The sequence below is a fragment of the Etheostoma cragini genome, chromosome 7, assembly GCF_013103735.1.
Source record: "Etheostoma cragini isolate CJK2018 chromosome 7, CSU_Ecrag_1.0, whole genome shotgun sequence".
NCBI classification, from domain to species: Eukaryota; Metazoa; Chordata; class Actinopteri; order Perciformes; family Percidae; genus Etheostoma; species Etheostoma cragini.
In genome coordinates, this window is record NC_048413.1 from 16,168,620 (window position 1) to 16,183,260 (window position 14,641).

Below are 14,641 nucleotides of genomic sequence, written 5' to 3' on the forward strand. Positions count from 1 at the left end.
TTTTCGTAATGGAAAACCAAAAAAAGCGAGTAGACCCGAGGCGAGTCGAGGAGATACCACGCAGTGGAAAACCGCCATAACTTTGAAGAGTAAGGGAATTGGGTAGGTCGTTGCTTCATCGTCAATCTGCTGTCAGGTCAGGTGCCAGAACAAGAAGTTACTTAATGCTGTGGCTTTGTGCGTGTTTTACAATTCATTACAAGTCAAGTGTATACGCCTACCATTTCTCAAAACATAAAATACTTTTTAGTTTTTTAAGGTGTTTTTCTGACTTTGTAAGCAGGTATTTGTTTTCTTCCTATGTCATGCAGCATCAACTTGCAGATATTTTTTTACGTTTTGACAAGTAATCTATCATGTTGAACTTGCTGAACTGTTGCAGTTTTTTTTACACCATACCATACCAGGAGGCTTTATTCAGCCATTTAAGATTGTTGTAAGCTTTGTAAAATGGTTCCAATAATATGGTAGTAATGTAAATTATATATGATTTGCACAATGCTGAAATGCTTGCAAAACACTCTTTCAAAATGCAAATAAGAAAGAAGATTATCCAGTGAAGAGCTTCAGGTTGAATGTGATGTTCTGCTCTGCAGGTAGACCTTGTGGGGTCGGAGAAACTTAACAACTCCATGGGCTTCTCCATGTTCTTTGTTGGCCTGGGTTGCCTCACAGGACCTCCTTTGGCTGGTGAGTGGATTACGTCATAGAAAACCTTTTAGTCACACATGTGCTAACTAGCTTTTCCTCATGCACACAATTACAATCACATATACATGCATGCATATGCGCATGTTATGGGATTGTGATTTGTAACACAGCACAGAAAGTGTGTGTGTGTGTGTGTGTGTGTGTGTGGGTGTGTGGGTGTGTGGGTGTGTATGTAATGCTGGTGGTGGTGGTGGTGGTGGGGGTGGGGGGGGTGGCGCACATATTTTCATGGGGCCCTGAATCCTTTACTGTACCTCTAAGTGTGTGTGTGTGTGTGTGTGTGTGTGTGTGTGTGTGTGTGTGTGTGTGTGTGTGTGTGTGTGTGTGTGTGTGTGTGTGCCTGTGCCTGTGCCTGTGCCTGTGCCTGCAGTCAGTCACTATGGAGTGTGAAAACACAGACACAAAGAAAACAGCCTATAGATAGGGCAGCCCTCAATGCAGACTGGGACTTTGGGATGGCTTTGACAAAAATGCACACAGGGGTTACTGGGTCAATTTTGTCTTGCCTAGAAGCAAGTAAAGTAGAATAACAGTGCTGTGTCCTTGGCTGGGTTTGGGTCACTTTGTTTAAGTGATGGCAGATTGCCTTTGTCAGTCAAGTAGTGAGCTGTTTGTAATCTGGAATACGTTTTTTTACTACAGTATTTCTGTTATTCCGGTTGTGGCAGATCCCTTCTAATAAACCAAGCCAAAAAGAACAACCAAACACATTAGTCATCTGCAAAATACATGAACTGGAGTGTGACTCAAACCTTCATCTTCAATACATAGAACAGTGAAACTTGCAAGAATGTATGTCTCCTCATGAGTTCTTCTGTGAATGCAGTGTGTTTCTAGGAAAAATAATTCTTTGTGCCCCTATTTGGCCCCAGTTAAACCGAGGGGGTTTCCTTTAACCTATTGAAACTGTCCCTGCCCACTGTATTGGGCAATCCCTTCTGGGCAGCGTATGGATTTCGGGGTTGAAATGTGACTAATGGCCCCCAGGGTGGTACGGAAATAGCATGTGGCTCTGCTTACCAGGTCTTCTGGAAGGCAAACTGTCTGTTAACTGTTGCAACGGCAGCTTCAATATGGCCTGCTTGGCTTTTCAGAAGGTACATGTGGCTTTTGTAAAGAAAACAAAATACAAACACTACTATACTGAGTCACCTGCAGTATAGTTTACACTGAAGTCATGCATACTAAAAATGTGAGCTCTTCTCTGTAACGTGAAGAATGTAAAAGTCTATGTAAAATAGAAAACAAAGATTTTACTTTAAAAAAATGTTAAACGTCCATTAAATGGCAAAAAATAATACATGAAAATAATTGTGTAATATTTGACTAACATAAGTATACTCAAAAATTATTTTATGAACCAATGGCTATAATTTTTGTTGTGCCACCTTCTAAAAACACAACCTTCATGAAATATTTTGTTTTAAGTAATGGCTTTTTAATGGTTAATTTATGGTTACATAATGTTAGTATATAAGCTATTAACAAGAACATTCGGGTTGCTAGGTTATAAATCTTTCTCGATGGTGTTTATCCTTTATTATTTGGCAATATTGCAATTATATTTGTAGTGCATAAATGCTCTAATACTTCTAAGAAGCCAGCAAATCTGCAGTTATGAATGTCCATGGATATTACAAAAATGAATGAATTGATTCAGAGGTTCAGCAGCTCTTTTACATTTAACTCGAATTAAAAAGATAAAGCAAGTGTTTTGCTAGAAGACAATACAACCCGTGGTGTTTTTCACGTTGCAACACAAAAGTTGTTCTCATTATGGCTTAATAATGATCTATTTTTAATCATTAGGTTAGGGGGTCATTCAGAGTGAGGTGGTCATTATTGTGGCTACATAGAAATCAATAATTTGACACAAGACAATGCTTTAATGCTAAAATGATCTTTTTGAACAAAAATGATCCTCCAGAGTCTATAATCAGACCAGTGTCCATAGCAGCTGCCTGCTATTCAGAAATAACAGACTGTAGATTGCCGTATTTGACCAATCAGAATTGAGTATTCAACAAAAACAATAAGCAACAACTATAAAATCTTTATAAAGAGTGCCTCATTATGCACCTATGGTACCTATTTTTTCTTGAATGGTTTTAAATGGATCCTTTGGATTTAAGGTTCCCTTTGGTTAATTTTTGCTGTATTTCTATGCATTCAGTTTTGTCTGGGAAAAAAAAACAATCCTTACAATAACAACAGAGTTCCACAGCCCTGCTGTGTGAACCGTGTACCTCCTGCCCCCCTCGGGCTTGGATCCCTAAAAAAGTCATAGGATAGTATGTTAAAAAAACGTGATTAAAAAGTCATGGTAGAGTATGTTGAAAAAACTCGTAGTATAGTTTGTTGAAAAAAACAAAACAAAAAAAGTCATATTATAGCATGAACACTCAATTTTCTGTCTAATAATAATTCTCTTATCACCCTAACTTATCTGACTTCACAGAAAAGCAAGTTTTTGGCACGTTTGTCTCTTTGCACATAGTATATTGTAACTCAAAACTTACTGAAATTTACTTACTGAAAAAAAAGCCATAGTATTGCATGTCGGGAAAAGTGAAAACAAGTCATAGTATAGCATATCAAAAAAGTAATAAAAAGTCCTAGTATAGTGTGTTGAAAAAAGTGATTTAAAAAAGTCATAGTATAGTACCCCAAAATGTTACAGAAACTATAGGATTTGAACACTCAACCTTCTGTCTTCTAATCTATGTCTCATCACCATGAGCTATCTGACCTTACGACAAGGGTTGTGTGTTGGCATATTTGTCTCTTTTGCCTAGTGTACTGGACCTCAAAACCTCTGAAAATGTATGGGATTTGAAAACTGATTCTTCTGTCTTCAGATCAAACGCTTATCACCTTAAGCCTAAGCAAGTTATAGTATAGCATGTCAAAAGAAAGTGATAAAGTCATAGTAATGATAAAAAGTCATAGTATAGTTTGTCAAAAGAAAGTTATAAAAAGTCATAGTATTGTATGTCAAAAAATGTCAAAGTATACTGAAAAAAGTGGTAAAAAAGTCATGGTATAGTTTGTTGGAAAAAGTGATGAATAAGTCAAAGTATAGCATGTCGAAAAAAGTCACAAAAAGTCATAGGATAGTGTGTTGAAAAAACGTTATAGTATAGTAAAATGTAGAGGATTTGAATACTTCCAGCTTCCAAACATACGCATATCACCCAAAGCTATCTGATCCAACAACAAAGTGCAGTTTTTGAAATATTTTTCTTTTACACTTACTATATTGGACCTCAAAACTTATGATAAAGTATAGGATTTGAACATATGTAGGATTTTTATAGTCAACCTTTCTTTCAATCATATGTCTAGCTCTCTAAGCTATTTGATCCCAGACAAAAGTTCAGTTGTTGCCATATTTGTCACTTTCACTTTGTGTATTGGACCTCAAATCTCACTGAAACATATAAGATTTGAACACTAAACCCTCATCTTCAAATCATACTCTTATCACCCTAAGCCTAAAACAGTCATAGTATAGTATGTCGGGAAAAGTGATAAAAACAGAAAGTCATAGTAGTGTGTCGAAAAGAGTGATAAAAGTCATAGTATAGTAATGTTGAAAAAAGTGATAAAAAAGAAAACGTATAGCATAGAAAAAAAGTCTTGGTATTGTACATCAAATCTTACCATAACTATAGGATTTTGGCATATGGCAGTTTTAAACACTCAACCTTCTGTCTTCTAATTAATCTATCCTCACCTTAAGATACCCAATCTGGTAGAAGGGCTCATGTGTTTGCATATAATATGTCTCTTTTGCTTACTGTTGTGGACTGCAAATCTTATTAAAAAGAGTGGGATTAGAACATGTGCAGAATTTCAACACTCAACCATCTGGCTTCCCAACATGCACATATCGCCCACAAAAAGGTGTTTTTGTAAAAAAGTCATATAACAGCATGTTGAAAATAGTGAAAAAAAGTTATAGGCATGTCAAGAAAAGTCATAGTAAATGTCCAAAAATGTCATAGCATAGTACGTTGAAAAAAGTGATAAAATTTCATAATATAGTAAAAAGTCATAAAGTAGTCTGTCTTAAAAGATTATGAAAACATCACAGTAGCTCTTACTGAAACATATAGGACATGAACATATATAGAATTTGAACACTATACCTTCTGTTTTCTAATCGTTCTCTCATCATCCTAAGCAATCAGACTTCATGTTTTCTGCATATGTTTCTCTTACACTTAGTATATTGGTTCTCAAAACTTAATGAAACATGGGATTCAAAGAGTCAACCTTCTGCTTTCAATCATTCTCTTATTATTCAAGCTATGTGACCTCACATTTGGCATATTTAGCTTTGGCATATTTGTCTCATTCACATAGTATATTGCAGTGTTTTTCAACTCTTTTTCAATATAGTCCCACCTTTGAATTGTTTCTCTAAGCCAAATACCGTATACCGCATATTTGTCTCTTTCACATAGTATATTGGACCTCAAAACTAAATAAAGCACATAAGATTTGAACATTCAACCTTCTGTCTCTGTAACATCACCATCAGGAATATGTGGGCTTACATTGTATGTTGTGCAAGCTTTTCCCAACTCCATGAAAGCCACTTATTTTTTATGTGTCAAAGTCCCACACCACCACTTACAATGGGCTTCCTTAGCTGATCGCTACATGATAAATAAACTATAATTGAAATGTGTTATTAACCAATGAATAGACAGACTCTGAAAGTGTTCCTGTGTTGTTTGCATTTTGTAGGCTTCCTGTACGACTACACTCAGACTTACGACTGTTCTTTCTACCTGGCTGGCCTCTGCTATCTGCTCTCATCTCTCTCCCTGTTCATGGAGCCGCTGGCTCAGCGTTGGAAGGCCAGGAACAAACTGACCCGCATCAAGAGAGCGGAAAGCAGCTGTAAGACCAACGGCTGCTTTGCCCCCGACCGCCTGCAGAATGGCACTGTGTAGGAATGAAACCCATGCTCATAAAGGGCCTGCATACCTTGGACCTTGGACTCCGTCTTAAATTTGGGACCCAAGTGACCCTTAATTTCAGCAGGAGCGTAACACGGTGCCAGAGGAGACCACAGCAACATGTCTATGAACATCCCATAGTCGGGATGTTGGTGAATAGATGGTTATGGTGAACTTTTAAAGAGTCAAAATTTGGATGTTATGAAAAATATTTGACTCCCTATTCTTGTTCTTATCAGAGGTACATGCAACCAAACTGAAGTAATCATCTACATACATTATCCAGCACATTTTAGTAGTAGCTGCTTTGTAACCTTAACTTATTAAAACACAATCTAAATCTGTTTTTCAATGTAACAACAAAACTGCACTAACTTTGCAGTGACTTTTAATTGCACATAACATGGCTGGAAATGAAGCTATGCAGTTAGCTTGATATCCTGTTATCTGAAATGCTCCTCCTATTGTTCCTGTGATTGCATTCATGAAAGAACATATACACGAAGAAATCTCACTTGATTTCTTGGGAAGCATTTACCTGTATCTGTAAACCTGTACTCACTGGTATGCACTTTGGGCCAAATTGTAATTAGGGTGAATGACATCTGACCTTTTACCTGCCAGGTAATTAAGAACTTGATTAAAACCACTTAATTGCAGCCTGCTTGTATGACACAAATGTGTAACCTGCTCTTAAAAGCCAAAAAGCAGCAACTGCTTAAGTAGTTTAATCTCTTGCCCCCAAACTATTATTATAGGCATAGGGGTAGATTGAATGGCATGTTTTAAGATTTAGAGGTACAATCATATTCTCATATTTATAATCTGAATGTTTTTATTGTCTGTCAACTACTACAACTTTAGTATACTTATCCTTATACTGTGTCTCAATTCAGATACTTATCTACACTTACATGTATTGCACTGTGTACATTATGTACTCACTTGTGTAGTGCGTACATTTCGACAGGATAGTGTTGTAGTGTCTGGAACCGGAAACGACGATTCTACTACAATTCTTTTTTTTTTAATGATAAATTGCATCCCGGCAGGGCATCACCGCAACCTTTTATCGACTGCAAAAATATATTATATCTGACTAAAGTATAGTTGTATTTATGAAAAAAAGAAAACATTTATAAATTCCATTTGTACAGTTCAGTTTTTGGTCATTTCAATCAATCGTCCTCGCCTGCCATTTTCACAAGTTTGAAAATACATTAGTGGTTGGAAAGAATTTGCTCTGTACCAGAGATGGCGTCTGTTAAGAGCGAGAAGCGTCCTTTGTTCCACACTCATTGTTTTAAGCATTTTAAGCGCAGCATCTGGTTAATCGTAGTGCAATGCTTTTGGCCATACTTCAGTCTGTGTGAACGCCCTATTAACTCAAAGTAGCAAGTGTAAGGACAGTAGAGCATGATTTGAGACACAGCATTACACTAAGACACAACATTCAAACTTCAGATGTTTTTTATATCTTTGAACTTTATCTCATAGAAAGTTCAATATTTGAATGTTTTCTCTCCCTCTTTAACCCATTGATTCTCTCTCATTTTTTTCATCTACTACCATTAGTACTTTATGACCTTAATTCCCTTTTTCATACCTCTCATAGTTTTTCTGGAATTGCGGTTTTTTGTAATTTATTTTTTTTTAAACTTTTTTTCATTCATTATGATTGGTATGTATTGTGCTGGTGAAACTGACTTCTGGCAATCAAGTTAAGGGAAGTGGGTTGTTAAACTGAATTCTAAGCTGTTTTCAGTACTTGCACATAAACTGCTTTCATTTCTTACCCTTGAACTGAGAGTTCAACTGCTTTGAGTGTAAGTGCTGAACATTTCACCTGCTCCAGCTTTTCCACTTCAACTAAAATTTATAATTTAAGCAGTAAACAAATCTTTTGACATTCCATTGCTTTTATCTCTTACTCTTCAACTAGAACTTTACCAGGGAGGGCCAAAAGTGTTGAAGGGAGGGATTTACATGCCTGCATGGCCGGTCTGGCTACCAAAACAAAGAACAGAGAAGCTTGGATTTTAACACACGCACACGCACACGCACACGCACACACACCGTGTGACTTCATTCTCTGCTCAGGACATCATTACTCCACTATATCTTCTATCTAGTTGTTTTGCTGCTATATCAATGTTCTGAATGTTGTATATTGCACCTTTAACTGACAATTCAACTCTTTTCAGTGCTTGCAAATCAACTGACATTTCAGTGTCTTCAGCCATTTGCAATGCTTTGACCCACAACACTTTAAATAATTTCAGCTGCCTCTCTTAATACTTATCTAATATCTCTGCTCCGTTTGGTGCTTACACTTCAATTTTAAACAATTTCAGTTCCTGCAACTTCAACTCCTTTAATCACATTTTAATCTGTTTTCAGTGTTTACACCTGCAGTTTTGGCAAGTTAGCTCGCTTAATTTTCTTCTAAAAATTAAAAAAAAAAAGTATTTTTTTTGAAATACTAGAAACTGTTGCTCTTCTTTTGTGGGTCTGAATTAATTCAATTTAATAACTTCATTTTTATGTTTTACCTGCAGATAACAAAACAGTCACACCTAGCTCAGCGTTCATGAGCTGTTCTATGCAAGTGCACAAAGGGAGAAATTTCTTTCATTGACAGCTCACTTGCACATTATTTTAACTGTATCAAAGTATACCAACTCCTGAAGGAAAAAGACTGTTTGGTTGTGATTTAATTATCCTAAATATATTGATCCCAGTTAGACTGCTGATTTTTTTACTTTTCAGTGTCAATGTGTGGGATTAAGTGTAATTCTTTTCAACCTTGAATGTCTTTTAAATCCTGACCAACTGTGCTGCAAAGAGAATTTGCTGATGTTGCCCATAAAAACTGCACTGTTGCCTAGCCTTTACCGTGCCTGCAGGCAGCCAGTTAATGGCAATGCAACTTATAGTCAGGAGGCTGTGGCTCAAGAGGTAGACAGGGTCCGTCTTTAACTAAGGTTTGATCCCCGGGTCCTTCTGTCCACATCTCAAAGTGACCTTGAGCAAGACACTGAACCCCTAGTTGTTCATGATGGACAGGCCAGCGCCTCCATCGGTGTATGAATGTATGTGAATGGGTGAATGAGAGGCAAATTGTAAAGCCCATTGTCCTGTAATGTAGAAAGGTGCTTTATAAATGCAGTCCATTTACTGTTTATGTATGAAAGTCTGTTGGTTGTTGAATCTTTTTTTATGTAATGGAGGTTTCTGTGTTTTCAGTGAATTCCTTGTTTTTCACGGTTTGCCTTACAAGGTACTGTATTGTATCTTTTCTAACTTTCCTGTGATGTCCACCAAAGACACATTAGAAACCTACCTACAACTTGAAGTTTATTAAAAATTAGTTTCAACTATTATATATACTATTATATATATATTTCAACTAGGATTGGCACCCATTATTCTGTAAATTCAAAGTCCTAACTGAGGGCCCACAATCCAGTGATGTTTTGTTACACTGCCCTCTTTTGGTGGAGAAAAGTCCCTACTCAAAGAATGCTGTCTCAATTAGTACCAAATTATTCCCCCTCATCTCACTTTCACAATACTGAGCTCGGCTCTTTGTATTGTTTCAATAATGACAGTCATGCACAAAAGCTCTTTTGCCTCACGAGTTGCATTCACCACCCGTATGCGTTTGGGATTAAGGGCCACTGAATATTTTGTACCATAATGAATCTTTTATGACATATATTTGATGCTTTAAAATTAGATTTTGGGTTGGGATTATTTTTACTTGTTAGTTATATGAATATTATAAGAACCTGTATGTTTGAGCAATATCTTGAAATAATGATGTCCCTTTGAAAAGGTCTTAAACACCACTGATAATGAACTGAGTTCTGTGTAATGGTGTTTAATCTTTTTTGTTGCAGTAAATGCATTTATGGGTAACGCACTGTTCTGTCACTACTCTGGCTCCTGGATTTGGGAAATGATAGTTTAAAAAAAAAAAAAAAACATGCTAACTAATCGTAGATATCCTTTTCCCAGTCCTTAGAGTTTATTTCTGAGCTGTGTAACAGTGCGCAACCAGCTGTAATAAACTGACATATGACTGATGTCCGTTCTTCTCTGATTTAGAGCAATATATGCACTGATACCACGGCAACTTATATCTCTCTGTAAGGAAAACACTCACAAGTTGTAACATCTTTTACATGTTTTATTGAAACATTAGATAGACACATTGAGTAAACATTGATTCATCTCAATTATTACATTTATTTACACCTTGGGTTTAAAAAGTAGACACAAGTTATTCTTGTAATTATTTCACTTTGTCAAAAAAGGGTTCCACATTTTAAGTCATTACAGATTATTAAAGTACTGTCAATCAAAGCAAGCAGGTAACTTACAGTAGATGACACCTGATGGTGTTTATTGGCGGCCTGGTAACAAGCGGCTGCAACAACTGCTGTTTTTGTCCAGTGGAACTCTGTATTAGAAACATAAAAACATGTAATCTTGTCAGAAGTTAACAGTGTAAATGATTTGGAAATACATGTTGCAAGTTAACTTAACATTGAATGGCTGATCAAAAACATTTTCAAGTGAGGGCTTCATATGGCAATGAACTGCACTGCAGTCAATATGGATCACATAAATCAAGTGTGCAATTGAAGAGGACACATTTGCGGCTCTTGCAGATTACTGTTCTATAAGTAAATCGCATGGTCTTTCTAACAGTAATACATGAGTAAATATTGTGACATTAGATGTGTGGAACTGTAGTGAGTGTACAAGGCCATATTGTACACCAGTTTACAAATACAAAATGTTGAGATGTCTTACCTACAGTTGCACAAAATGATGGGCCTATTTTCCTAACAGTGTATCACGACAAAAGCTAATATCTCAAAACACTCAAGAACACTTTACCAAGCATCATTTTGCTGCTAAAAATATTGATATATTGATGGGTGAAATCTCTCAGGTTTTGCATTTTCAACACTTACAAGCAGTATTACAATGTCACATGTAGTTGCTCATACAGCCCCGATGTACTGGGAGCAGAGTAAAAAAGCATACTGGTATCAGTAAAGTTCCAGCTGCCAGATTACACGGTAAAGTCTTGGCCACAGATTGATTTTATTTTCACAAGCTACATTTTGATTGCTAACTGGTTCACGTGATAGATTCACACAGTCCAGGACTGGGCCTTCTTTATATCTCACATTACTGTTCTCCATTTCATTAAGGTTATCGTTTGTGGCCTGTAGTCATTAACATGTCCTAATGCAAAGACAATTTTGTGACAGAGGCCATTTTCTTTCTGTCATTATCATTCCTTTAAATTACATTTGTCTAATTGATATTAATACTTTATGCTCGGACCATATAAGATCATATTAATACTGAGTGACATGATGAATATTCACGTGAATGATAGTAATCCAAATTTGGTTTTACATCTCTAATAAGGCTACAAAAACAACTGAACGTGCAGCACTGATGCAGTAACTTAACTGTAAAATTCAACGTTATCACACACCTCTGCAAAAGAATATTACCATGCGTATGCATTTGGGTTTTTAAAATGTTCTCTCTTTAAGACAATTTATCACTTTTGTTTTATTGATTCCCTAGGTGCTGATAGGAGCAGTATTCTGTGCAACGGGTTACTGTGGGAAATAAACGGTCCGGTTATATTACACAATTGGATTTATGCGAATTGCCATCTGTGGAAATAACCTCAGAAATGACTTTGGCTGAAAACTAGTGTGCTAGTTTGCATTTGATATTGTAAAACCTGGTGTTGACACTTTATACTTACCATTGCTGCCTAAGCCACCGATACAGACCTGGCAGACAGCACTTTTTCTCCTTTTACTCACCCTCATGTTGTTCTATACAGCGGTCGTACAGTGATACCAGCTTTGTCCTGGGTGTCTGGTGTGCATGAGTGTGATTTGTCAGGTAGACTGTGAGAGGAGAGCAGGAGCTCCATGGTCCTCAAGATGGCAATGTTTCTCTAGTGAAGTAAGGGTTCCTTCTTAGCACAGAACACAGCAGGATTTGTTTTCTCTCAGCTATGACTAAAATCAATGTCAGGAGGAAATGGAAACTTTTTTTCCTGTGTAAAGTGGCCTTAAACTCATAAAAAGGGCATTGGCAAAATAAACAAGTCTCCTAGAAAGATTTGGGGTAGGATGTGAGGTCCGCAGTGTGGATTCCTTCCAGCGGTGTCAAAAAAGGGTAAACAATTTAGCCTGTTCACGTTTCGTTTCCATGCTGCAGCAGAACTCGTTGGCAATGGAATACAGCTTCAGCGCAGCAAACACAAGTCTTCACTCTTCTCCTCGGAGAGGGTTCAATCAGAGGAGAACACAAAGACGGGGGCAAACAATATTCCTAGCTGAGGTTAGGGCCAATCCTCTTCCCTGAGCCAAACATTAAGTCAAATCAAATCATAACTGGGCAAGTATAATAAAGACAAATCAGCCCAGTGGTTCAGCTTGGCCTCTGCAGCGAGACAGCTTGAACTGTAGATGCTAAAACAATTTCAGAGCGGTGTCACCCACAATCTCCCGAGTGGAGTGTGTGACGGCAGGTGATGGGATTTCCTCAGCTCCTACTCAGAACCAGGAACAATGCACATGGAAACCTTTAGAGTAATGAGCAGGGAAAACAACAGGATACTGGCACGTGCTTCTGTTTGCTCCCGCCCTCGACTCCCGATTTGCACCGCTGCATCTGCCAGTTGCAGTTTCACACTGCAACTGGCTGTAAAGAGGAGGCAGCGGAGGCTGCTTGATCCTGATCAGGTGTCACATGCCAACAGGAAACGTTGAGGGTATAATGGGGGATCAAGGGGGAGTAAATTATGAAGGCCAACTTAGGAGCTCAGAACAGGCCTGTAAGCAAACAGCGATCCTCACACGATACGGGGGTCTCTCTTCTCTGCTGCTAAACAAACTTCAAATTGTCTCCCTTTTCGTGTGCAGAAACAAAATTTCAAGTGACAACTCCTTCGAAACACATTAAGGTACGGCAGCGTGTTTCTTCAATTCACTTCCATCGAAGAAACATGTTTCCCTTAAAATGAACAATTTATTGATAATCGGTCACATTAAGTGCCCAAACGCACTTGCAGGTATGTGAACAGCTTCGCATGGGCTCAATGGATTTTCCTTTCCCATGACATCAAAGTGTACATTGCTCAATTTTCCATTTAAAACAGAGGTCATCACAGGTGCAGATGGGATACACAACTTAAAAGTTGCCTCATTAGTGAGGACTCACAAACATCTCTGCAGAGGCTTTCAGCTCCGCCCTCGTCTCCACATGAGTCCAAAGTTGAAGTGGGTTTGACGTTCACACATAACATCTTTTCTGACGTATTCATTTTTTCAATACATTTTAAACCAAACAAATAAGCAAATAATTCAGGGTGGATCACTATTGCATGACAAACATACAATGGCAAAACAAAATATGGTAAGTAGGCCTTGGGAACTTGTTGGCAGGCATGAGTAAAATATTATCAAATGTATACCTCTAAACTTTAAATTTAAACATGAATTGTTAAAAGTATTTCTAAAACTTTAAAATGACACAGACCTACTTGCTGAAAAAATAGCAGGTTTTTGATACTTTGTTACAACATTTTACTGATAATGAATATTATTATTCTTGGAGGACCTACTGGTTTCAGAGCAATAAATGAAACAACACAAAACTCTCTAAGCTTTTTTTTATCCATTACTACTGAAATTTTTCATAGATCACATTACACAACCATTTCTAAGGTAGGGATGCATAAAATAAAATATGAAGTAAAATATGAAAAACATGTTAGCATTTACTTTACTATGCTATGCACATTGTGTTATGGGCTGTTCCCTGGGCAAAAATCGCACATCTGTTAGCATTCCACATAGAGATGACATTACAGTTTAGTTTTACCAGTGGACATGCACTGTCTATCGTGGTCTATCTTGCAATTTGGTGTACTAATATTTCGGAATACATTAACAAAAGATGCTCTCAAATCCAAGCTTTATCTAGAGACGCTTTAACTAATTATCCTTTAATTATCTTTAAGAGCACACACAGCCAGGCCAGTGTGAGTCCAGTCCATCAAAACTAAAACACATTGTGTAACTTTTCTTCAGTACACCACACTCATTCACCAAACTGAATAAGCTTTCATGTTGTGACCAGGATGAAGGCAAGATAACCGAAAACATATGGTAAATGAAGGGTGGTATACTGGAGAGAGTTGTGTGACGTGCATTGACCTTTCAGATGTTCCTACTCCTAATTAGCTTTGTAACTGCAGTACCAAATCATTCACTACAACCTTACTGAAAAACCTTCAATTTCAAAATGTCATGCTCATCTTCATCTCCATCGATCAAAAAGTGTTTATAGTAGATTATAGTTTCTGATTCTCCTCATGTCAATGCCAGCATAGGAGGTAGACACAATAACACCTGTACAATCTAAGGTAATACAGTATAATAGCCCAGACACAAACGTGACCTTTGTTAAGCTGGTAATTTGTTAGCTTTTGTTAACACTCCCAGGGAGATGTGGCTTGTGAGGCCATTGTTTGTGGTTTAATTGTAATGGAGGTGTTATTGTATCTATTCAATGCATTTCTAAATACTAGAGCTAAAATTTTGAACCTGAATGAAGTATCTCTTGTTAAATAAAAGTTTAAACGATTCAACGAATGCTCCGCATATTTTACTGTTTTACTGTATTCTGACTGAATTACTGCAGGTTTATGATTGCGAGCAAATCATACACCCTTTAAAAAGTCATTTCAAAAACACACATCCTTTTAGTTATGTAGGAGGGTCTGTCCTTTTAGTGAATTACATGGCAACATACAAACACTCAAGAACCATACTAGTGTACCCCATGATGCAGAACACACAGGCATGCAATAGTTAGTGACATACAGCAGAGTTTTTTTTTTTTTT

The 14,641-nt window shown here is 37.2% G+C and overlaps 2 protein-coding genes across 4 annotated transcripts in view; one reads left to right on the forward strand and one right to left on the reverse strand.

Moving 5' to 3' along the window:
• Positions 1-6,060, forward strand: part of slc16a4 (solute carrier family 16 member 4) — a 23,979-nt gene extending 17,919 nt beyond the window's left edge. For all 3 annotated transcript variants that reach the window (XM_034876031.1, XM_034876029.1, XM_034876030.1), the window contains 2 exons: positions 597-690; positions 5,467-6,060. In XM_034876031.1, coding sequence (XP_034731922.1) covers positions 597-690; positions 5,467-5,675 — 303 coding nt within the window. In that variant the 3' untranslated portion in view covers positions 5,676-6,060. The remainder of the gene's footprint in view (positions 1-596; positions 691-5,466) is intronic.
• An 8,281-nt stretch (positions 6,061-14,341) lies between these two features.
• rbm15 (RNA binding motif protein 15) overlaps positions 14,342-14,641 on the reverse strand; it is a 3,056-nt gene continuing 2,756 nt past the window's right edge. Inside the window, exon 1 of the mRNA XM_034876028.1 lies at positions 14,342-14,641. This exon is cut by the window's right edge and continues 2,756 nt beyond it. The gene's annotated coding sequence lies outside the window, so the exon portion shown is untranslated.